Source organism: Chelon labrosus (assembly GCF_963514085.1).
Source record: "Chelon labrosus genome assembly, chromosome: 2".
Lineage (NCBI taxonomy): Eukaryota > Metazoa > Chordata > Actinopteri > Mugiliformes > Mugilidae > Chelon > Chelon labrosus.
In genome coordinates, this window is record NC_140338.1 from 8940591 (window position 1) to 8963754 (window position 23164).

The 23164-nt window shown below is 46.1% G+C and overlaps 2 protein-coding genes across 2 annotated transcripts; one reads left to right on the forward strand and one right to left on the reverse strand.

The window, feature by feature from the left end:
- Positions 1-3: 3 nt before the first annotated feature.
- On the reverse strand, positions 4-3242 carry LOC311497053 (uncharacterized protein). The gene is made up of 2 exons (XM_084557158.1): positions 3123-3242; positions 4-1715 (listed from the first exon to the last, which is right to left on the reverse strand). Exon 2 carries the CDS (start codon positions 1702-1704, stop codon positions 16-18), a length of 1689 nt encoding a protein of 562 aa, XP_084413284.1. The 5' UTR covers positions 1705-1715; positions 3123-3242; the 3' UTR covers positions 4-15.
- Positions 3243-5800: 2558 nt separating this feature from the next.
- On the forward strand, positions 5801-23164 carry LOC311507121 (calmodulin-regulated spectrin-associated protein 3-like). Its single transcript, XM_084571340.1, has 19 exons — positions 5801-6238; positions 12046-12323; positions 12727-12867; positions 13865-13951; positions 14081-14116; positions 14633-14680; positions 15655-15793; positions 16052-16191; positions 16602-16695; positions 16800-16851; positions 17076-17137; positions 17231-17261; positions 17437-19912; positions 20011-20132; positions 20253-20539; positions 20623-20722; positions 22303-22418; positions 22537-22655; positions 22768-23164. Exons 1-19 carry the CDS (start codon positions 5944-5946, stop codon positions 23101-23103), a joined length of 4959 nt encoding a protein of 1652 aa, XP_084427466.1. The 5' UTR covers positions 5801-5943; the 3' UTR covers positions 23104-23164.

The window sequence follows — 23164 nt, forward strand, 5'->3', positions numbered from 1 at the left end:
CTGCTCTCTCTTCCCTCACACATTCACACGTCTGCCTTGGGTCCGGACGGAGGATGGGACAACCTCTGGTGGAGGCTCTCTCTTTGCCGACACATTCAAAGGTCCGGACGGCCGGAGGGATCTCACGATGTCGTTCAGTTTCTTTTTGGGTGGCTCCTTTGCCTCGTTTTCCTCCTTCGGAGTCACAGAGGGTGGGACTACCTCTGGTGTAGGCTCTCTCTTTGCCGACACATTCAAAGGTCCGGACGGCCGGAGGGATCTCATAATGTCATTCAGTTTCTTTTTGGGTGGCTCCTCTGCCTCGTTTTCCTCCGTTGGGGTCGCAGAGGGTGGTACTACCTCTGGTGGAGGCTCTTTCTTCCCAGACACATTCAAAGGTCCGGCCGGCCGGAGGGATCTCATGACGTCGTTCAGTTTCTTTTTGGGCGGTTCCTTTGCCTTGTTTTCCTCCTTCGGAGTTGCAGAGCTTGGTACTACCTCTGGTGGAGGCTCGCTCTTCCCAGAGACATTCAAAGGTCCGGCCGGCCGGAGGGATCTCACAATGTCGTTCAGTTTCTTTTTGGGTGGCTCCTTTGCCTCGTTTTCCTCCTTCGGGGTCGCAGAGTTTGGTACTACCTCTGGTGGAGCCTCTTTCTTCCCAGACACATTTACAGGTCCGGACGGCCGGAGGGATCTCATGATGTCGTTCAGTTTCTTTTTGGGTGGCTCCTTTGCCTCGTTTTCCTCCGTCAGGGTCGCAGAGTTTGGTACTACCTCTGGTGGAGCCTCGCTCTTCCCTGACACATTCGAAGGTCCGTCCGGCCGGAGGGATCTCATGATGTCGTTCAGTTTCTTTTTGGGCTCCTTTGCCTCAATGTCCTCCTTCGGAGTTGCAGAGTTTGGTACTACCTCTGGTGGAGGCTCGCTCTTCCCAGACACATTCAAAGGTCCGGACGGCCGGAGGGATCTCATGATGTCGTTCAGTTTCTTTTTGGGTGGCTCTTTTGCCTTGTTTTCCTCCGTCGGGCTCGCAGAGTTTGGTACTACCTCTGGTGGAGGCTCGCTCTTCCCCGACACATTCAAAGGTCCGGCCGGCCGTAGGGATCTCATGATGTCGTTCAGTTTCTTTTTGGGCTCCTTTGCCTCAATGTCCTCCTTCGGAGTTGCAGAGTTTGGTACTACCTCTGGTGGAGGCTCGCTCTTCCCGGACACATTCAAAGGTCCGGCCGGCCAGAGGGATCTCATGATGTCGTTCAGTTTCTTTCTGGACGGCTCCTTTGCCTCGCTTTCCTCCTTCGGGGTCGCAGAGGGTGGGACGACCTCTGGTGGAGTGCCGAGGCCTTTTTTGGTTCCTTGAGCAAACTTCCCTTTTATCTGTTCTCCGACTCTTCCCAGCCCCCCTCCACTGTCCTTTTCCTTCTTTTCCGTGGAGGCATTTGGAATAGACTCCTTCCTCAGGTTGCCCAGAGAAAGTCTTTTCAGAGATATGGGCTCTTTCTTGTCTGTCGGTAGAGAGAACCTCTTCTGGGATGGCTTATCCCTCTTCAGGTTATCCAGTAACGGAATACTTTTCTTCTTCTTGCTCTTCTTCTTCTTCTTTTTCTTCGTCTTGTATGTGTCAATGGGCAATGCCTCCGTCAGTTGACTAAAGGCCTTGTCCAAAGGTGACTTCTTCTTCTTCTTCTTTTGCCAAAAAAAGTTTTTTCTGGAGGAGGAGCCACCCATAGCTGGCTAATCTGCAGGAGGGGGTGAAAATATGCAAGATAAGATATGACTTTATTATCCGCGGCAGTGACAACAGTGCAAAATACAAAAAATAGAATAAAGCAAGACAAGAAAAAGGTAAATATGTTGAAGTAGAAAAAATATTTACATATTGTATCAGGTTTAAGTAGCTAACCAAAAAGTTGGAAAAGAAAAACAACTAGTGTTAATCAATGGTTGAAGTGGTAAAGAGGCTGAATATAACTTACGACGTTCATGATGAATATCATGAATAAAGACAAAGGTGTTGCACCAAAATGACATGAGGTAATGATGCAAAGTAATACAGGGATAAGCTGGTATAGACAGATGTGTTATGTTCTTCATATGCCCAAGAAAAGAAGCTCAGCAGCAGCAGCAGTGCTAAGAAATGCTAAAGTTTGGACACGTTCAGGTGCATTTAAATCTATTGAAGTCGGGTCAAAGTGTCAGTTCAAGCTTATGCACATACATGCATTCATTCCTCCTTCTGTAAACACTTGTCCTGTGAAAGGTTACGGGGGCGTGGCTGGAGCCTATCCCAGCTGTCATCAGGCGAGAGGCGGGGTACACCCTGGACAGGTCTCCAGTCAATCACAGGGCTAACACAGAGAGACAGACAATCATTCACACCTACGGCCAATTTAGAATCACCAATGAACCTAACCAGCATGTCTTTGGACGGTGGGAGGAAGCTGGGGTACCTGGAGAGAACCCACACAGACACAGGGAGAACTTCACACAAATTAGAACCCAGAACCTTCTTGCTGTGAGGCATCAGTGCTAACCACCACGATTGAAACTGCATTGCTAAAAAACCCCTGGTGCAACAAGTTAAACCAGTTAAAAGAAGTAAATAAATATAAACTGAGGCTCATAACATATTGAAGTGAGTCCAGTGTTGCATCAAGAGTTGAATGGTGATTTATTTGCTGTTAGTTATACTCTGACAGCTGACGTTGTGCCAGCTTGATGGGAAGGATCCACAAAAGTGGAAAATTCACTTTCTGAGCATAAATTTAGTCAAGTAAAAAGTCAAGTAAATTGTTTCATTGACATAAATTTGCTAGAATTTGGATCTAGGGAGTTGAGTTAGTGGTTTAATTTTGCAATGTTCCACTCATTCATGTGTTATCGTTGCCTCGCTTGGTTTTCATAAATTCTGAACAAATAAAAGATGGTTGGAACTCAACTTCCTGCTGCAGTAAAGCTACAATTTACAGCTTTTCTGGAGTGGTAACAATATCTGAGCACAAATCTGTACAACCTGTTATTAGTCCATAGATTATTCGAGATTATGAGCTTTATATGACGTTTGTTTTATGTTCACACACACACACACACACACACACACACACACGCGTAAAACCTGTACACAACAGATAAAGGCACATACACACCTGGAGCGTTATCCGAGCAGAAGTCTGGAGTCTGAGCAGTTGGTGTCCTCTGTCCTGAGCTTAAACCAGAGTCTAACAACAACCAGCCTGTTCTCGTCTTTATCATGATGACAAATATCAGATGACTTGGATCAGATGCCACCGCTGTCTACACCTGACTTGAGGAAGAAGAACTGCCCCTAGAGCTGTTTACCGGTTCATTTCCCCTCAGTCCTTTTTGACGTGTAGTGACACGCCTGCCCGGGCGATTGTGCCAGAAGACCAAACTGGTTCTGCAGCGTTCTTCAAGGCTGACACCGCCGCTGCTGCTGCTGGTTCTGCTGGTTTCCGGGTGGTGAACGCACACTGTACCTGCCCCGTGACAGTTGACCTAGACATCCCTTTTTAACCTAATATGACCAGTTCATTCTTTATGTGTTGACAATCTTCAGTCTTTTTCACTTGCAGGCAGCTGTAATAGCTGTAGTTTGACTGATATCATTAACAATGCATCTATTCTTTTTTAGGTGTCCATGTCATCTCTTTCCAGTAAAGGTGCCTATCACTGCTGCTTTTCATAGCCTACTAGAGAAGTCCAAAAATAATTGGAGGTAAAAAAAACCCCAGATCAGATCACATTCTCAGATCGTTCCCTCCTATTCTTTTTGCACTTCCTTCAGTATCAACTTCACTTTGGCCCGGAAGGTAACTCACAGATGCATTCATTCTCTTGTGTTCATCCCCTGTTTCCTTGTTATGGCCACAAGCACAGACGGGACTGTATACGTGTCTAAATAATAATAAAAAAAATAAAACCTTCCTCTGGTTACAGTTTGAATATCGTCTTACCAGAGACACATTCTGCAGTTTCTCCTTCAACAGAAGCTTCTTTAAGCACTAAAGTTTTAAAGATCGCCACTGCAGCTTTCATACGTAAGAGAACGACTAATCTGGGTCGTTGATGTTCTCGTGAAGATAATTATCTAAAAGAAGATATGCAGCTGTACGAGCCTCAGCTACAGTGCTTAACTTAAATTGATTGTCGTGGTTTTCTTGTTTCCTGAACATGCGGCCCTAGACCGGTTGATGTTATGTTTATGCTCAGTTTGCAGTTTGCTCTCAGTTTCGCAATACCCGCTGTTTGCACACTTTTACATGAAGAAAAACCTTCACCTTCACCACGGCCTTTTCCTTTTTAGTTGAGATTCGGCCACCTGTGGACACATTTCAACGACCCAAAGTAGTTAGATCGAGGTAGGTCAAAGGAAGAGTGTGGTTTTCCAGCGAGGAATTCTATGAACCATCACTTGGAACAGAGATTCATGTCCTTCGTGCCAGTGTGGACCCAGAGAGGCATCCATCCATCCATCGACCACCTCTATAATGAACCAAACACTCCAGCTGACAGCAGCTTTCCACATGGGGGGTTATTCTCTCAGAAGACTGTTTAAAATTACCACAAATACCACAAATTGGGGCATTTTATTATTTGAAACACTGTTAATGTTCACTTCAATGGCCAAATGCTCAACTCAATGACATTAAATCTGAACTAAATCTATTCATCTGTATAAATATACGCCAACCATCTTGTGACAGTTCAATGTTCTGCTGGGAAACTTTTGGACGTGATGTTACTTAGACTTGTAGCGCCCACCTAGACCAGACCAGGCGCCTCCACCCCATAGCAATGACGCTCCTTGATGGCAGCAGCCATCCCCAGCAGCAGGATGCAGCCTGACACAGACACACACACGAAAACAGTTTAGTTCCTAAACCAGGACACCCACATCTGTTCTCTGATGAGTCAAAACTGCATAGTGGAGGCCTGGATGCTACTCACAGACATCCTTCTGTGTGGTTGTGGTGTGTGGTTATTGACACTTAGTGAAGTTTTAACCGTGACATGTATTGTCACGCCATGCACACGGTTTGATGACAGTAACACGAGTGCTGTTGTTTTGTACAAGATATGGACATAAAGATGGTCAGAACTGAAGAAGATGCTCGGATGAAACGTCTTCTCAAAAACTCTACAAGTCCAGTTGCCTTTTTTTTTTTTTTTTTTAACCTTTTTTGGATACACCATGACCTGGATGACGGAGAACCTTCACAGAGATAAAGATGGTTGTAAAAAGTCAATATATATGAGTGATAAGCTTGATCACCTCCAGATGAAAGACTCATTTCCTGCAGACATTTTTATTTTTAGTCATAACAGGTGTATTCATGATGGCATTGGCTACACTCCAGTTCTGGGGAAGTCCTGCTTCCGGGGACGTTGGTTCGGTGACGTGACTCACTGAGACGGTTACTGTAACTGAGCCGTCAATAACACGCTCATGTACTTGTGCTATGACAGATCAAAAACGTCTGACGGATGTAAAGTCTTCCTGATATGAAGCGTGAAACTGCGAGGCCCAGTTTCCAGCTACAACTTAAACACAAATCATCCACATTTGACTTGAGAGGCTCAGATTTGAAGTTGGTGCCTTGCGAGGTGGCGCCACCGTGTGGACGGAGACGTGCATTGCACTTAAAATATATTTTAGAAGAAGCCACTTCATTATTTCATTATACGTATTTTCGTTTCTGAAAAGAATGTGTGGGTTTTTTTTTTTTTTATAGTACTTCATTGTGCTGCTAGAATAAATGTGATAGATTGATAATAATTTCATTGGCCCACATGTGACGTTCAGGAGGGGGGCGTTGGAGCCGGAGGGTGGTGGCCCTTTAACCCTCACATAACAGATTTTATTATTTGGTTACAGGCACCGTAATTGTATCTTCATACTCCCTAATACACTTTTGTTATCGTGTCATCATTTATTTGTTTCAGTCTATGTCTGTCTGCATCACAGGTTCCTCCTCCTCCTCCTCCTCCTCCTCCTCCTCCATCCCTCCTCCTCCATCCATCCATCCCTCCTCCTCACATTTCCCCGGTGCTGCTGCTTCTGCTGCTGCTGCTGCCTCCGTGTCCTCCGTGCGGCACAGCGCGGCCATGGTGGACTCTCCCAGTGCGATGAAGAAGACCTTCTCGGGGCCGGAGATCAAACCGCTGGACCAGTACGACTTCAACCGGGCCAAGATCTGCGCCAGCGTCCGGTGGCTGCTGTCGAAATCGTACGGCTCTGCAGGTACTCCCGGCTGCTCACATCGCCGAGGCGCCGCTTGGGTGGGGCGCTTAATAATTTATCCAGCTACATATGGAGCTCCGAGTTTTAGACCCGTCCTCTTATGTGGCGTCTGTGGAGGAACCTCCAGCATCCTTCTGCTCAGCATCCATCCATCTCAGGGAAGATCCCTGATGCTCGTAGTTCACCTGCGCGTAACCCAGGCTTTAATAGCGCGTGTAGGTTTCCATATCACTTAAGTGGCCCTTTCAGCCAATTATTTGACGTGAATCAGGAGGAATCTCCTCCGTGGTTCGTGATGCGTTGAAGGAACTGGAGGCTGTCATCGCTGCAGTGCAACAAAGCCTTTTGTCAGAGAGTGTGGGGGGGCTTCATTGGGGCCTGTGGTGGGACTTAACCTGGAGAGAAAATGGATCTGCTCCTCAAAATTTAGTGAATCTCAGTCTGGCACGCAGTTTTGCGGAGGTGTATGCGTGGCTTATGTGTGGGTCGGCTGTAAAATGGGTCAGCACCGCATAATATTTGTGTCAGTGTTACGCACGCACGCTCGGCTATAGCGCGTGGAAGGGGACACAGTGGGTCTGTGGGAGACAATGGAGAGTTTTGGGGTGGAAGTTGCACCAAAAAGAAGAATTATGAGAATTATATTAAGTGTGACACGAAACAAATGGAGAAGTTAATGTTTCTAAATGGTCCGAGCAGGTGTAGTAGTTTACAGGGTGGTCAGGTGAACGCAAACACCTGCACAATTTAATGCAATCTAATTTAATATATCTGAGGTGGATTCACAAAGATTATAGTAAATTTGCATGAATATATTTTGTTGCCAGAACTGCTAAACCAGCTCTTTGCTCATCGTCTGGATTATGGAGGTTTTTGTGCTGGATGACATCATGCTCGCTGCCATCAATATCTGCCAACACCATCTAATCATCACATTTCTCATTTCGTCTGGCCAGCCAACCAAAGAGATGTGGCAAATCTGCTCATTTGAGAAGCTTAACTTGGTGATTTTATAGTTTTTAATCAGCTTGACTGAAAGGATCAATCAGACATTATAGTTTATCTTCGCTTGCTGGTGATGTCCATCCCCGGCGACTCGTCAGCAGTGTGGGAGCAAATGACACTCTGCTGACTAAGACTCTGATCTCAGGCTGCACACCAACACTAAACACCACAGCAGGGAAGTTGAATAGTTCATACAATAATCCATACTTTTTTTGTTAATAGCTTTGGACAGAGTTTCATGTCACATTTGTGTCCGGTCTACGAGTCAGTGGGACGGGAAGAGAGCAGAGCTGAGAGCCTCTCAGCAGGGAGGCTCCATTGTTGTCGTCTGTCAGCTGGAACATGCCCACTGGGTGCCTCGTAGAATTTTAATGGAAGCCAAGAGGAAGAAAATAGCAGCAATAAACCCACACATGGGGTTCAGTCGCCACACACAGACCTGACGCTGCTGAGATTGAATCTGTCTGACGTGGCCTATCCCAGCTATCATTGAATGAGAGGCAGGGTGCACCCTGGAGAGGTCACCAGTCCATCACAGGGCTGACACAGAGAGACAGACAAGCATTCATACCCACGGTCAATTCACAATATACTCTAACAAGCATGTCCTAAAATGGAAGCTGGAGCACCAGTGGAAACCCCTTGCAGGCAAAGGGAGGACTCAGTACAGTGTGAAAATCAAGGATTATCAAATGCATAACTCATACACAGGCATAGCATTATCATTACAACCACCTTCCTAATATTGTGCAGGTCTCCCTTGAGCCTCCAAAGCAGTTCTGACTCATCAGTGAATGGACATGGGCCTTCTGAGGGTTTTTAGTTGTTCCTAAACTGTTTTTGTGTGTGTGTCTGTGTCAGGCCACATCCTGCTGGGGATGGCTGCTGCCATCAAGGAGAGTCGTTGCTATGGGGTGGGGGTGTCTGGTCTGGTCTAGGTGGGTGCTACATGTTTAAGTAACATCCACATGAATGAATGCCAGGTCCAAAAGTTTCACAGCAGAACATTGAATTGTCACAAGATGGTCAATGTTATTTACCTCTCCTGGTCATAATGTTATGACTGATCGGTGTGTAGTCTCATGTGTCAGTCTGCATCAACACACTCCGACAATGAATCAGGTGATGAAGCATTAGAGAATATTTGATCCCGTCCGCTTAACGCAGGTAAGGACACCTTGAGGGCGTCTCATACAGCTGATCTATTGTCCCTTTGTCCAGCTGCAGAGACCCGGACCCCTCCATGCAGTCGTTGGGGGGTCCTCACGCATCCGTTAGGATGGTGGATTCTGTCCGATGACTGTCAGAGGACCTGTATTTAAAACCTCGGTTCCTCCGTGGACGTACGACATGATGACTTCACGATGACGTCACCAACGAGCAAGTCCATCGCATGTTCATCGTATCCATAGCAACTGTCAACCGTTTACTTTTGAAAGGCGTTTTATTCTGAAACCCTCCTGAACCTGATTTTAGGGAGACGTTCAGACTGATCCATGTCCTCCACTGGTTTGTATTGTGGTCCACAATTTTAGGTTTAGCTCTTGGAGGTGATCTCCATTTATTCTGACAACTGGAGAATTTAGACAACAACAAGAAAATGATATTCCTAACACTGTGTAGGTCTCCATTGTGCCTCCAAAACAGTTGGGACTCATCAGAGAATGGACATGGGTCTTCTGAGGGTGTCCTGTGGTCAGGGTTGGGTAGTAACTGATTACATGTAATCTAGATTACGTAATCAGATTACAAAAATCAAGTAACTGTAATCAGCCCAGACTACAATACAAAAATGCGTAATTAGATTACAGTTACATTGTTGGGGATTACCTGATTACATTTTATCATGCAAACAATGCAACTTTTTTATGATAGCCTAGCCAGTGTTTTCATTTGACAAGCAGCCCATTTGTTTGTTCACTAGATGTCATTATCATCCATTTGCCTGTGTAGTTTCTTGACAAGAAAAAGGTTCAAATCAAAACCCAAGATGGAGGAACCGTCAACGTCAACCAACCCAGATAGCAAAAAAACAGATTGGCAGATAGCAGACCGCTGGTGGCATGCCACTTGTGGTCCACCATCTCTTGAAATTTAACTTATCATGAATATTAAGAAAATACATGAAATGTTATTAAAGTGATGGATGAAGTATAACTGAATAAATGAAAAAGGTTTTAGACCAATAGTGACAAAATATTGGGGCATTTGACGACAACTCGCTCGCGGACCGCCAGTGAACCGATGAGCAAAACTCCAGCGGACTGCCAGGTCTATCCCCAGTGGGCTGACGGTGGTCCGCCAGCCTCTTGCTATCTGGGAATAGACCTGTTCCAGTCGGCAAAAATACGTTCAGTACTTGGCAACATCGCCACAACTTTGAATTAAAGACAGAGGAAAATAAGATTGTGTATGTCTTGTACAAGTTGTGTAAAAAGTAATCCTAAAGTAATCAGATTACGTTACATGTTTTGGGTAATCCAATAGATTACGTTACTGATTACAAAATTTGCCATGTAATCTGTAATCAGTAATCGATTACATTTCAAAGTAATCTGACCCAACCCTGCCTGTGGTGTCTGGTAACAGAATGTTGTTAGTGGGGAGACTCTGGGTCCTATGGGTTGAGGGGAGGATCCTCTGTGGATCATCCCACAGATACTTGCGTTGAAAACAATATTAATCTTACTCCTACAACAACCAGTTTTTATTTTCTTTGCCTCTTGGGAGAGTCTACTAATATACAGCAGCACCACAGAACTGAGGAGACCTGAAAACTGTTTTAGTAGTTTTAAAAAACAAAACAAAAACTATACATTTATTACTACTAGTCTAAACATTACTGTATCCATTTCCTGTATCGTTAGAACTACAAATTCAATTTTACAGCTCTGATGAAGGAATAGATTTCAGATGTCTAGACAAATAAAACATGGCATTCAACTGATTCTTGAGTTTCAAAGCTGCTGTGACTATGAAACTAAAATACTGAGTCAACTCAGTGACTGTTTGTGTTTGAATCGTTTAGTGTTGGTGTCTATGACTGTGATTTCAGCCCTTCAGTACAAAGACTTGCAATATCTCCCTGCGATATGTAAACTGAATATGGCTGAGTTTTAAACTGATGGCTGCATAAAATAAAAACTACTCAAGACTCAAGACCATAAAAGCTATTTATAGCCAAAGTTAATGGACTAAAACATCCAGCTGATCCACAACGAAAACAATATTGACACTGTGGTTGAATGAGTGTCCATCTTGTTGGTGCCACATAATTCTACTTGGCATTTCAACTGATTATTATTTTCACAACATAACACCAGTAACACTGTTGTGATGCGTAGCTCCTCGGCCTCGTTTCTGTCTCTACCAGATAGAATTAGTGCCGTGTTAAATGGTTTAGCCGGTTCCTGCTCTGCAGTCCGGTTTGTCCTTGCCATCGGCTCTGATTGGGACAAATGACCGCTTTCCATTTCCACCGTTCCCATAGCGACGGCAGTCCTACTTCCTCCCCTTGCTGCAGAACGTGAAAGGGAAAGGGTTCAACCCCAAACTGTGTGTGTGTGTGTTTGTGTGTGTGTCACGCCGCAGTGGAGTGTGCGCTTTCACTCTATTGTTAGTGTAATGACACTGCTCCCCTCTTTTTCTCAGCAGTGCACAGAAATGGGTACAGAAGATGGTAAGGGGAGAGAGAGAGAGAGAAAGAGTAAAGGTAATGGGGACTGAGTAAATGGGAGAGATTAAGAAGTTCACTCCAACCTTCAGGATTTTCCCGAGTTTGAATGTGGGTCAGGGAAGTGTGTGTTTTTGTGTCCATAGTGTGTACGTGTCTATGAAATCGACCCGTTCGTTGTGGTCTGAGATGACTTGTCGTACACTGCCTCTCTTCCCTGGGTAACCTAGCTGTTCATGCAGATGATGACATTATCCCGTTCTGCAGGCTCCCCGCACTCAGACGCTGTCACTTCCTTTACGATGTCACCTCATTCCCATTGCAGGAAAACGTCTCCAGTTTCGTCTAGAAGTCGCGTAGTCCTCTCTAGCAGAGCTAATCACATAGTAAGGCTGCAGTCCCTCATCGTGCAGCCTTTTTTTTTTTTTTTTTTTTTTACTACATGGGGAAATTCCTGACCAAAGCATTTTTCTGCACCAGAGTTACAGCAGGTACCTTTCTCAGAGAACAATGCAAAGAGGGACTCAGTTTTTTCCTCCTTTGTATCTGCAGGAACGAAATATCTCACATGTGCTGAAGTAAATGGCTTCACGGTTCTCTAGCTCAGAGAACGTCCTTGTAGTAGAGGAGTAGACAAGTGAAGATAAAGACACACTTTCTTTCTCTCTTTTTCTTAATTGGAAAAAGACTCTCTCGTCTTTCTAACTGCTTCCAGGGAGCTTATGCGCTCTGGCTGAGCGGACGTAATCTTAACCCTGATCACTGTTTTGGTTCAGCATGGTAGCATGCGGGCATTTAGTAATTAGAATAACACCAAAGCACAGCAAAGAGAGTGACGCCTTGCAAGATGGATTGTTATGTGAGAATCCGGCTGCCTTGCAAGTTAAGTTTACATCCACTGCCGAAGCCAAAATATGTGTCAGTCCATTAGGTGGAGATTAGAAAACGTTGATTTATGACTAAAGTGAAAGGAGCGTTGAAGTCTGTAGCATATGTCCTCTAGGAACCATAGATAGTTGTGCAAAATTTCATGTCAGGGTTGTCAAAGTCACAAGGACAGATTCTCTTGGGGAATCTGAATGCCGCATTGCTAGCATGCCATAATAGTCCTCTTTTCATTTCCTTGCAGAGAACGTTCCAGTGGAGCTCCGAGAGCCGCTTTACAAGGACCAGTATGAGCAGGAGCATCTCAAGCCCGCCATCTGCAAGCTGCTTCTCTCCCAGGAGATCTACTGCCGAGCTCAGGCCCTGCTGGCCCAGGCGCATGGGCTCTCTCTGCCGGCGTCGCAGGGGTCCCCGGCTGACAACTCGGCCCTGCTGCAGTTCCTCATTAAGAGAGGCTTCACGCCAAAGGTCCAGGATGCAGACGTCACAGAAGAAGACCTTAGCAACATCCCTATCAAGACGGTGAGTGTGGCACAGGCACACCCACAAAAACACTTTAGGAACAACTCAGAAAAAACATGAAGAACAGCACAAGGCGTTGACCTGGACTCCAAATTCACTAGATCCCAAACTGATGAAGTATCTGTGGGATGATCCACAGAGGCCCCTCCCCTCAACACATAGGACCCAAAGACCCCCCACTAACAACATTGTGTTCTCAGACACCACAGGACACCCTCAGAAGGACCATGTCCATTCTCTGATGAGTCACAACTGTTTTGGAGGCACAAGGGAGACCTACACAATATTAAGAAGGGGGTCATAATGTTATGCCTGATTGGTGTAGATGTTAAAAGTACAATATTTCCTCCAGCTTTCTCAATCTTTGTGCTCAAATTGTCCCTCTCATCCCTGATTGGTCCAGAAAGCCCACCTCGCCCTCATTGACTCGCTGATGTCGCTGGCTGCCAAAGAGACGGTGGGACGTGTGAAGATGGCTGCGGAGGCGGAGCAGATGGGCGTCGGGGATCCGTGGGAGAACGCTCTGCTCTTCTGGGTCAACACGGTGAGACCAGAAAACCAAATCAACAAATACTTCCATCATGTTTTTTTTTTTATTTTTTTTTTTTCACTGTGACCTAGCCTCAGTTCTCCTGTGTCAGGACTTTAAACACACAACAACACCCAACTGCCAGCTATACCTTGTGCATCTTTGTGAAAAGATATTAGCGTTGATAGCAGTAGGTTTTAGTAACATTCATAAGTGGAAACCAGAAGAGCTGGAAGAGTAAAACCAGCTGGCCGACCGTCGGTTTGGTGTTTCATAGCCATTTAAGGGCCGGTGTGCAGGATTTAAAGGGGAATTACCATTTTTTATAACCTGGACCTTATTTCTGGCATAAAATACAATCGTTTATTCACCCATATAACTTTGGTGTCATTTGGAGTCGTTCGGACAATATTTAGTATCCGCGTATATCCATATAGTGGGAGTGACTGGGGCACCGAAACGCAGCCTCTAAATAACGCATTATCTGCCGCGAAAATCATTAATTTCACCGATATTTTGATGATACGCTAGTGCTATTCCCCATTAGAGCTACCTGTTATCATCATCTGGGATCTGTAGATTGACCTACTAACCTCTGACCTGGATGATGTCATCTCTGAGTGCCGCACGCACCCTCGACGGTCGGCTTGTTTACCTGTAATTTGAAGAAAGAATAACAAACCGCTGCACCTCCGCGAATAGACAACAGGTAACTCCGGACTCAACGGGGATTAGCACTAGCGTATCTTAACAAAATATTGGCGAAATGAACGAGTTTCGTGGTAGATAATGCGTTATTTAGAGGCTGCGTTTCGGTGCCCCATTCACTCCCACTATATTGATTTACACGGGTCCAAATATTGTCCGAACAACTCCAAATGACCCCAAAGTTATATGGGTGAGTAAACTATTGTATTTTATGCCAGAAATAAGGTTCAGGTTGTAAAAAACAGTAGTTCCCCTTTAAGCATACAGTTCTCCTTTAACATCATTCGCCCTTGTGCTTACACAGTTGAACCAGAAGCTGAGAGAAATCACAGAAGAAGACGAGCCCCCCAAGTCACAGACGTGCACAGACCTGCAGTCTGTCCAGGAAACGGTAAACAGACATAAATTCCCGCAGACATACACATTTACAAAAAGGGACAGTGTCTCGTTGCTGTTTAGCTGACGCTCCTAACACCGACCCTGCTCTGCTTCTCTGTTTCTTATTCCCCGTCTCTATCAGTGTCAGTCTAACCGCTGGTACTGGAAACTAGTCCCCGTAAGTGTCTTCTTCTTCTTCTTCTCTCGTCTTATTTTTCTCTCTGTCTGTCAATCTGCTGCGGCTGACATTATTGTGCTTTGCTGGAAATGCCACACATACCTTCTTTATCTGTCCCCTCATGAAAAAGTGCCTTTTCTGTAGGAATGTAGGAATATGTGCTGACCTTAGAAACTGTCCAAATGCCTGTTATGTCTGATAAAGGCTGATTATTGTCAGCTGATGATGTTTTGGTTGCGTTCAGTCATCAGTTTCACCTTGAAATGCCTCAGGTTTTTTCCACGGGGAGGAGGAGGAGATGTTGGAGAGGAGGTGAAATTACTTCCTCGCCGATTATTAAAAGACCTCCGTGCCCCCATTTTGTTTGTCCCGGTCCCCTCCTCTCCTCTTCCTCCTCCTCCTCCTCCTCTCTCTCCCCGAGCAGTGACATATGACTTTGTGGTGTGGCGGTTCCCATGGTGACCGACCCCCTTGTCATTTATGCTTGTTTCCCTCTCTCTGCCATCCCCCATCCAGCATGCTATCGCTTTTTGTTTGAAGGAGTCGGGGAATAAGCCACCAGTGGTAACGTATAACACCTCGCTCTTCTCTCACCCTCATCCTCCACCTCTCCGTAATAGTGCACTTGACCAATCGCCACACCTCACCTACGCTGACCGACCGACCAACCGACCGACTGACTGCAAACTAATCACCACTCCAACCCCGAGGCTGGATGGACCGATTACAGCTCATTAGCTTTTAACCCAATTTAATCACATTTATTATGTTTTTGTGTTACACGGCCATGTTACAGGAGGGATAGTAAGGCTGGGTGTCACTCTTTGAGGATGAACCCGTCGCCGCCGCCGCCCTCCTCCAACATGACTCTGCAACAGCATAATTGCAGTCGATGCACTTGCAGCATTTATCTCATGCGTGCGTTAGAGATTGTTGCAGCGTCTGAGCCGTAACGTTCACCTGTTTTATTTGATGTTGTAGATCTTTTTGATCAGAGGTGAAGACTCACAGCCTCATCAGTGCCCGTCTCTGCTGCATGGACATCGGAGGACAAACGTCCTCATTCTCACTTACTTTTTTTTTCTACTCATAGTTTCCTTTTCATTGTATAGTTTTGTGTTTTTTTTTGCAATGTATTTTTAGCCTTTACCCTGCACCTTCTGGTTGGCGTGTGTGCGCGTGTACATGTGCAAATGTTTACTAATCGAGGCATCACTGGTCTTGTGCTTTGTTTTTTTCTGTGGGTTTTCCTCACTTTGCAAGTTTGCTGGAGTTTGGCTGGCTTCACAGTTTGAGTTTTATTCTGACTAAAACACAATCCCGGCTGTTTTGTTTTATGCTTCCTTTGCCACTTTTGAATTCTAACTTGTATTTATAACCCTTTTTATTTTCATATCTTTAAATTCTCCAGCACATCTCTTAAGATCTCTCCTCTCTTACCCTCTCTTTGTTTTTCTGTTTTGCACAACTCATCTTGTTGTTTTCCTCCTATCTCAACGTCCTCCTCCTCCTCCTTCCCCCCTCTTTTTCTTCTCTAGATCCGCTATAGGAAGGACAAAGTGCAGTCTAAGCTGACTCCTACCTTCCCTCTGGTCTCTGCGGTCAAAGATCTGTCTAATGGCTGTGCAATAGCTGCTGTGTTGCACTACTACTGCCCCAGCTTGCTGCCTCTTGAGGGTACACTCATGAACTCAGATTCTAACAGACATGCGTCAATGTACATGCTCCGTAATTAAATATTTATATACAGCGGATGTGCGCTTCCATCAGCCTAATGATGATGAATAGAAAATCCATCAAAAGTTGTGTCTTTCATTTTGAGAACTTCCTTTGCAGATTTAAATAGACTTGAAACAATTATGTACACGTGCATATAGACGTATTGCACACTTCACATTAATATGTTCTCATTTTCATTTATTTGGCTTCTTCCAGATGTGTGTCTGAAGGACACCATGTCTGTGGCTGACAGTCTCTACAACCTGCAGCTGATCAAGGAGTTTTGCGAGAGCAGCCTGCAGAGCTGCTGCCCCCTTGCTGTGGAGGACCTGCTCTATGCGCCACCGACTCTGCACGTGAGCATGACCTTTGGCGTTTGACTGTGGTTTATTTGGATGTTTTGAAAAATGGATGCATGAATGGAAAAAAAGCCGTGTTTAAAAAGCAACTCCAAACACTGAATTCGAATCTGGAATCGGGTGGAAACCTGTGTTAGCCCTGAGATAGACTGGCGACCTGTCCAGGGTGTACCCCGCCTCATTGCCCGATGAAAGCTGGGATAGGCTCCAGCCCAAGCAGGTTACAGAAGATTAATGAATGAATGAATGAGGGGTTAACTTGGTTAGGTTGACATCTGACCTCACCCGTAATTCCAGTTTGGTGTCGTCTGCTCTAGGGCTGCAACGACTCGTCTGCGTCGTGAGAAGTTGCTTTCTAAAATGCTGTCAGTCCTCTTGATCCGTGTATCATTTTGCCTTTTCCACAGCTGAACATCATGAGCTTCATGGCAGAGCTGCTGGAGTGGTTTGAGGTCAAGAAGCCTGATTTCGTTCAGCCCATACAACCCGTTGACCTTACAGGTGTGTCCCTTCAGCTCGTGAATAAGAACATGTCTCTAAAATCACTGTTACACCGGCTTTGTGCGCATTTTATGAATGAATACTGTGAATTCTGTGTCTTTCAGATGTCTCAGGGTTACTAGACTGCACCAGTCCTGTCACTGGGAACAGCAACAGGTACCAGCATCTCATTGACACCACCCCACCCATGCATACATCCTCACACATAATTCCATCAGAAGTAAAAAATATTCCAGTCACAAACCAGGATCTATTTAGGCATAACTTCATAAAACCTGACAAACAGGACCCGGTCAAATTCAAAGTAGACCCCAACCAAATGCACAGAATCAAACACGCTCTATAGTTCTGTATTGTATAACCATATTGTCCATTTTCAGTGGTTCCCCTGCACTCATCTTCAAACAACCCTTTGTGCCCATCTCCTCGCCAGTGTCACCTGGTAAGAAACGTATATTTTCTTTGCCTTATCATTTTGCATTCGAATGCAATTAATCGTTGCATTGGACTCATTTATTTTTAATCTTCTTTGCAGAAAACAAAAGTTGGACAAAGAAACAAATTAGGTAAATACACTAAAGACTCGGTGTGGTTTTTATTGTAATTGTTGTGCTGCATTCATTGTTTTATCTTAATTTTTTAATCTTCCTTTTTTTGGCTTCTGTGGTCTCTGCTTTTTCATACTTGTTGCACAACGCATCCATTTCTCCATTTATTTTGTCGCCACCCACCTCTCTGCAGTCGTCCTCTGTCAGCAGTGACTTTCAGCATCCCATTTGGCCTGGACAGTGATGTTGACATTGTCATGGGCAACCCAATAGATTCTGTCTTTCGCTCTGTCAGCACTGACAGCCTCACCACCGGCATCCCCGCTATGACCTCACCGGTGACTTCAGCGGGGATGACACGCGTCCCGTACAGCCCTCCGGAGGACCTCAGTCACCTGGTCAGCGCTTCAGCCCCGACACAGCGCTCTTCCTGGGGCCCGTACGCACACACAGCACCAATGGGAGAGCTGCCAACCATTGAGGAGGCTCTACAGGTGGTACATGTGCCTGGCAGCAAAGATCGGAAGAAAGGAAGGGCGGTTGAGAAAAGTGGGAGAGGTGTGTTGTCGGGTAGGCCGGAGCCCAGGTTGCGGCCAGAGGGAGCCCCTGCAGGTTTTTTCCTGCACTCCCCTGAAGAGAATAACCCACAGCTCAGTAGCTCAGCACCCTGTCGTTCTGGAGTCCTCCACCGACCAGTAGGAGGAGAACAGGGTGATACCGAAAGACAAGGGCGGGGAGATAGGCAGGAGAGATCAGGACGGAGCTCTGACATGTCACGCGATGACGACTCTGTACTGCGGGATGGCAGCGTTGACTCCTCTGAAGCGTCGGATGACACGCCGAGAAACGCTCCCGGTAATATTCGACCGAGTGGCGGTCACCAAGGAAACCACAGCACCAACAACAGTCCACGGATGACGAGCTTTGCTGAGCGGCGAGACAACCGAAGAAGACACCCTGCCGCTCCCGGTGAGGACTCGGCTTCCGCTCCAATGCCGACAACTCCCGGAACTCCGCACACACCCTCGACACCAGCGGGGGCGCCTGGTCGGCAGGACAGCCCAGGACCCAAAGGCCCTGAACCAGGCTCCGAGGCCTGGGAGCTCGGAGCTCGCCTTGAGGAAAAACGCAAAAGCATTGAAGCCCAAAAAAGACGTATCGAAGCCATTTTTGCAAAGCACAGACAGAGGCTTGGGAAAACTGCTTTCCTTCAGCTGAAAAGAGAGCAAGGAGAGGGAGGAGGTGAAGGAGCAGAGGAGGACACAATGACCCTGGAGGAACGCCTCACGCACATGGAGGAACAACTGAAACATGAAGAGGAGAAAGAAAAGAATGAGAAAGAGAAAGCCGGAGAGCCGGAGAAAGAGAAGCCATCCGTTTCCAATCCTCCTCGGTTAGAGAAGCAAGTCACGTTCTCTATTGAAAGTAAGAAAGGAGCCGAGAATGAAAAGGGAGCAGAGAAGCCAGGTGAAGCAGTTTTCGTGGAATACAATGAAGTGGTGCAGAAACTGAGTGAAGCTCTGCAGTCACTACAGAAGGACATGCAAAAACTTACCGAACAGCAGCAGCAGCTCATGAGCAACCAAAGACCCAGAAACACACCCAAAACGACTCCAAAATCAACACCTAGAGTTAACACCAAAACACCACCCAAGACCCCTCCACACACACCAACAAAGACACCACCAAGAACCCCGACAAAGACTCCAACCAGGAGCACTAGTAAAGCTTGGGTGATTCCTACTCCTCCGAATCCTCCCACTTCTTCTTCCCCATCACGCCGTTCTCACCTTCTTTCCTCCTCCCCGAAAACTATAATGTCTTCCTCCTGCCCAGCTCCCCGCACTAAGATTCACTCCACCGCCACCCCGCGCAGCCCCAAACACCACGCACGTCTCCAACACCAGCCCCACCCACGGCCTTCTGAGCTCAAGTTCCCTCCGCTCAATCGTGTCCTGATGCCAACCCAGAACGTGGACACACTCCCCCACTTGCGGCGCGTGTCCCCGAGCAAGTGTCAGGTACAGACTACCTCTTCCTTCCGTATCGGCGGGCCACGCACTCCTCAGGAATCTCCTCAGACTACCCAGCAACCACAGCCTGACGAGAACACCTCAGACACCGGCTCCAGCGAGACACCCACCCAGTTCAGTTTAGAGCTGGAGCAGGAGGATGTGGAGGCCGTCGGGGGACTTCCAATCTTGACCCAGCCCAGACAGGATCGGCCGAGGGCTGCTGGTGGCAGCAGCTCTGGTGCTCCTTCTGAGTGCTCATTTGAGAGCGAGACTTTGTCCCTGTCTGCTGCATACAGCGCAGGAGGAGACGGAGGAAGAGGTGCAGGTGCAGGGAAGCGCTGCAGCCTGCTTGAGGTGTCACTATCTTCTCTCGGAGGACCAGAGGGGGGCAGTGATGAGCCAACAGATGAGGGGCAGGAGTTTTCCTCCGATTCCATGAGCGACCACACAGAATCTGCTATGGAACCTGCTAAAGAACTTGCTGCAGAACCCTTTGACCCTATTGAGCAGCTGAACCTGGCCACAGAAGCCAGGGATTTGCCAGAACAACAAACTGAATTGCAAGAAGTACAAACAAGACAGAATGAGGCTTTGGAGCCAAGCGTAGAGCAGAACGAACTGGGAGCCAGAGGAGGAATCGGATTCTTCTTCACGGTAAGCTGCATGCCGATGAGAAGAGAAACAAGAGTAATTCTTTTGCGCGCACATGAATTATGTCTTGACAGCTGTGTGAACGGGTTGTGTGGTTGCAGGACGAGGTACATAGTGAAGGGGATATGGCCCAGCGTAGGGCACTGTTGTTGGAAAGGCAGCAGAAGAGAACGGAGGAGCTGAAGAAGAGGAGACAGTGGCATGAGCAAGAAAGAGAAAACAGGTAACGCAACGTTTATGAATACATTCGCACAAACTTTGCAGCGCTTGAATTTGTCAGTTAACTTTAGTCCAAAGCTGGAGCTGCATACGTGTAAAAGTAATTCCTCCTGGTTTGTTTCAGACCTACATCCTCCGACAAAAGAGTGGCCTCTCCCTGCAATACACCCCCCGCAGGCACAACCTCGCCGTCCCCCACACCCCCGGCCACCCCGGGCCGTCGTGGAGATTTCACACGAGGGGAGTACGCTCGGAGGCACCAACTCAGAATCATGGAGGACCTGGGCAAAGTCCTTAAGCAGAAATCGTCCAGTCAAGGCCGATCCTCCGCTAAGAAAACCCGCTCCCGGCCTCGCAGCATGACCAGGGAGGAAACACAGCTGTCTCTGAGTCCAGCCAAGGCAGCAGCAGGTAAAGTGATCAACAAGTGTAGTCTGTTTGTAGCTGAGTTCAATGACTAAAGTCTTTTAAAGCCTTAACCTTTGTTTTCTCAGGCCCTAAGCTGACCAAAGTCTATTCTCACTCCTCACTCAACCTGGCAGCCACAGGAGAGCCAGGGAACAGTGCAAGTGACCCCACAAAGAAACCCAACAGGTACATCACATACGTCATGTGATTTCTCAGCCACAACTGCAGCATATATTGAGACGACACTACTGACAGTACCAGTGGTTCATCGTTTTAGTCCAGTTGCATCAGTCTGAGTGAAATAGCTTACATTTAGTACAGACATTTGTGGTTCTGTAAAGGGGGAACCCTTATGACTGTGATGATGGCCAGGCTAACTGATCAACATTTGCACTAGTCCAAGAGTATACCTCATAACATGTATGCTAAAATGCAAATGTTGCTCATAAACAGTGCTGTTAACATGCGGTCTTTAACTGAGCTTGGAGCTAAAGGCAAATGAAGCATCCAGAAGTTATAAACATGCGTGCTAATATGCTAATTGCTTCAGGTGCTAGTTGTAGATGATACACAACGCATACACTGTGAGAAAGTGAAATAGACTGGGTATAAATATGGTGTGATGTCCTGTGGAGCTGGTTTGAAGCCCGGATGTGTAGCTAATGATCGTCGCCACCTGTTTTAGTAACATAAAAAAAAAAGAAATACCACACTTCCTCTGTCTGAAACACTTGCTAATAGCTAGCTTACTGGAATAGAACAGATTGGTTGACATGTGGGCTAATGAAACCTACTTCATTATAAGTTGCACATATGAAATTATTGCACACATGTATTGCACATTATTATTATTGCACATTATTAGTATTCCACATTATTATGGGAATTATTGTACATTCACATTATTATTTCTTAAACCAAACTGAACAACTTGAACACTAAAGAAATAATAATGTGAATGTACAATAATTCCCATAATAATGTGCAATACATGTGTGCAATAATTTCACATGTGTAATGTGCAGTACTTTCTCACAAACAAGTGCAATAACTTCATGTGATGTGCAATAACAGTGTTACATCATGTTAGTGTCTATAGTTTTGTACATATTTTTTTATTCTAGTTATTTTTTTTACATTTCCTTACCTTTATTTATTTTTTTACTGCACTTAAGGGGGGGGGGGGGGGGGGGGGGGGGGGTCACCTTAATTTCGTTGAACTTGTACAATGACAATAAAGACATTCTATTCTATTCTATTCACAGACATGAAACTCCCTGAAACATTAGCACATATTGTTTACATGGCAGTCCAGCTTTTTAATCTTATCAATGACCTCCAACACACTAATTAGAGAGGCCTTTAGAGGCCTAGCAAGCCACAGCTGTTGCTCCTTTACATCAGCTAGTCGTTTATTATTTGTTTAGTTTTTATTTTAGGTTTATTTAGGCCCCTCCCCTCAACCAATAGGACCCAAAGGCCCCCCACTAACAACACAGTGTTTCCAGACACCACACCCTCAGAAGACCCATGTCCATTCTCTGATGAGTCACAACTGTTTTGGAGGCAACAAGGGAGGTAGTAGACCATAGCAGATCATTCATAATGTTATGATCTATTTACACTGGTAAATAGATGTTATAGTTTTTGTTTTAACTGAGAACAATGACAAGAGACTATCTCACTCGACTACTTGCTCTTTTACTATCTGCTGCCATGTATAATAAGATGATGGCTCATTGTTTCACTGTTTTAACTCTCTCCAGCAGCCGCCCTGATTCACCTTCAAGGTGCGTCACACCGAGCCGCCTGGCCAACCACAACGGAGACAAGGACTGGGACAGCGGCTCCAATGGAAACTCACCAGCCCCAGAATACACAGGTACAACCCCAAGCAGTACAGTGTCTCTCAGGTCTTGACTGCTTGTCTCAGTTTTTTTTTTTTTTTAGTTTTAGACGTTGGTTTGTGAAAATAAATGTGCCTGTGTTTGTGTTTTCAGGTCCAAAACTCTTTAAAGAACCGAGCTTCAAGTCCAACAAATTCATCATTCATAACGCCCTCTCTCGCTGCTGCCTCGCTGGGAAGGTCAACGAAACGCAAAAAAACAAAATAGTGGAGGTAGCTCAGTCATGAATTTTGTAATTGCAGGCACCGCCTTACGTTGTTTTTACATCTAAATATCGTACAAGCAGATTGAAACTAACACATTTTCACTCTGTTCCAACCTCAGGAGATGGAGAAGAGTCCTGCCAACCACTTCCTCATCCTCTTCCGCGACTCCAGCTGTCAGTTCAGGGGCGTTTACACCATGAACCCCGACTCCCAGGAGCTTGCTCGAGTGGCCGGAGTGGGCCCGCGGACAGTCAGCTCCGCCCAGGTGGAGTCTATCTACAAATACAGTTCGGACAGGAAGCAGTTCAGCGCCATCCCCTCGAAAACCATGGGCATGAGTGTGGACGCCTTCACCATCCCCAGCCATCTTTGGCAAGGAGGAGGAGGAGGAGGAGCAGGAGGAGGAGGAAGCAGAAGAGCAAGCATTACTAAGAAGGCGGTTATTTCCAAGTGAGGACGAGAGCACAACATCACAGTGACACATCATTAAAGAAAACACTATAATTAGACTGTAA

Coding starts and splice junctions, on each gene's coding strand:
- LOC311497053 (XM_084557158.1), bottom strand. CDS start 1,704: ATGGGTGGCTCCTCCTCCAGAAAAAACTTTTTTTGGCAAAAGAAGAAG.
- LOC311507121 (XM_084571340.1), top strand. CDS start 5,944: ATGTCTGTCTGCATCACAGGTTCCTCCTCCTCCTCCTCCTCCTCCTCC. Junction 6,239..12,045: donor GAAATCGTACGGCTCTGCAG/GTACTCCCGGCT, acceptor ATTTCCTTGCAG/AGAACGTTCCAGTGGAGCTC. Junction 22,419..22,536: donor ACCAGCCCCAGAATACACAG/GTACAACCCCAA, acceptor TTGTGTTTTCAG/GTCCAAAACTCTTTAAAGAA.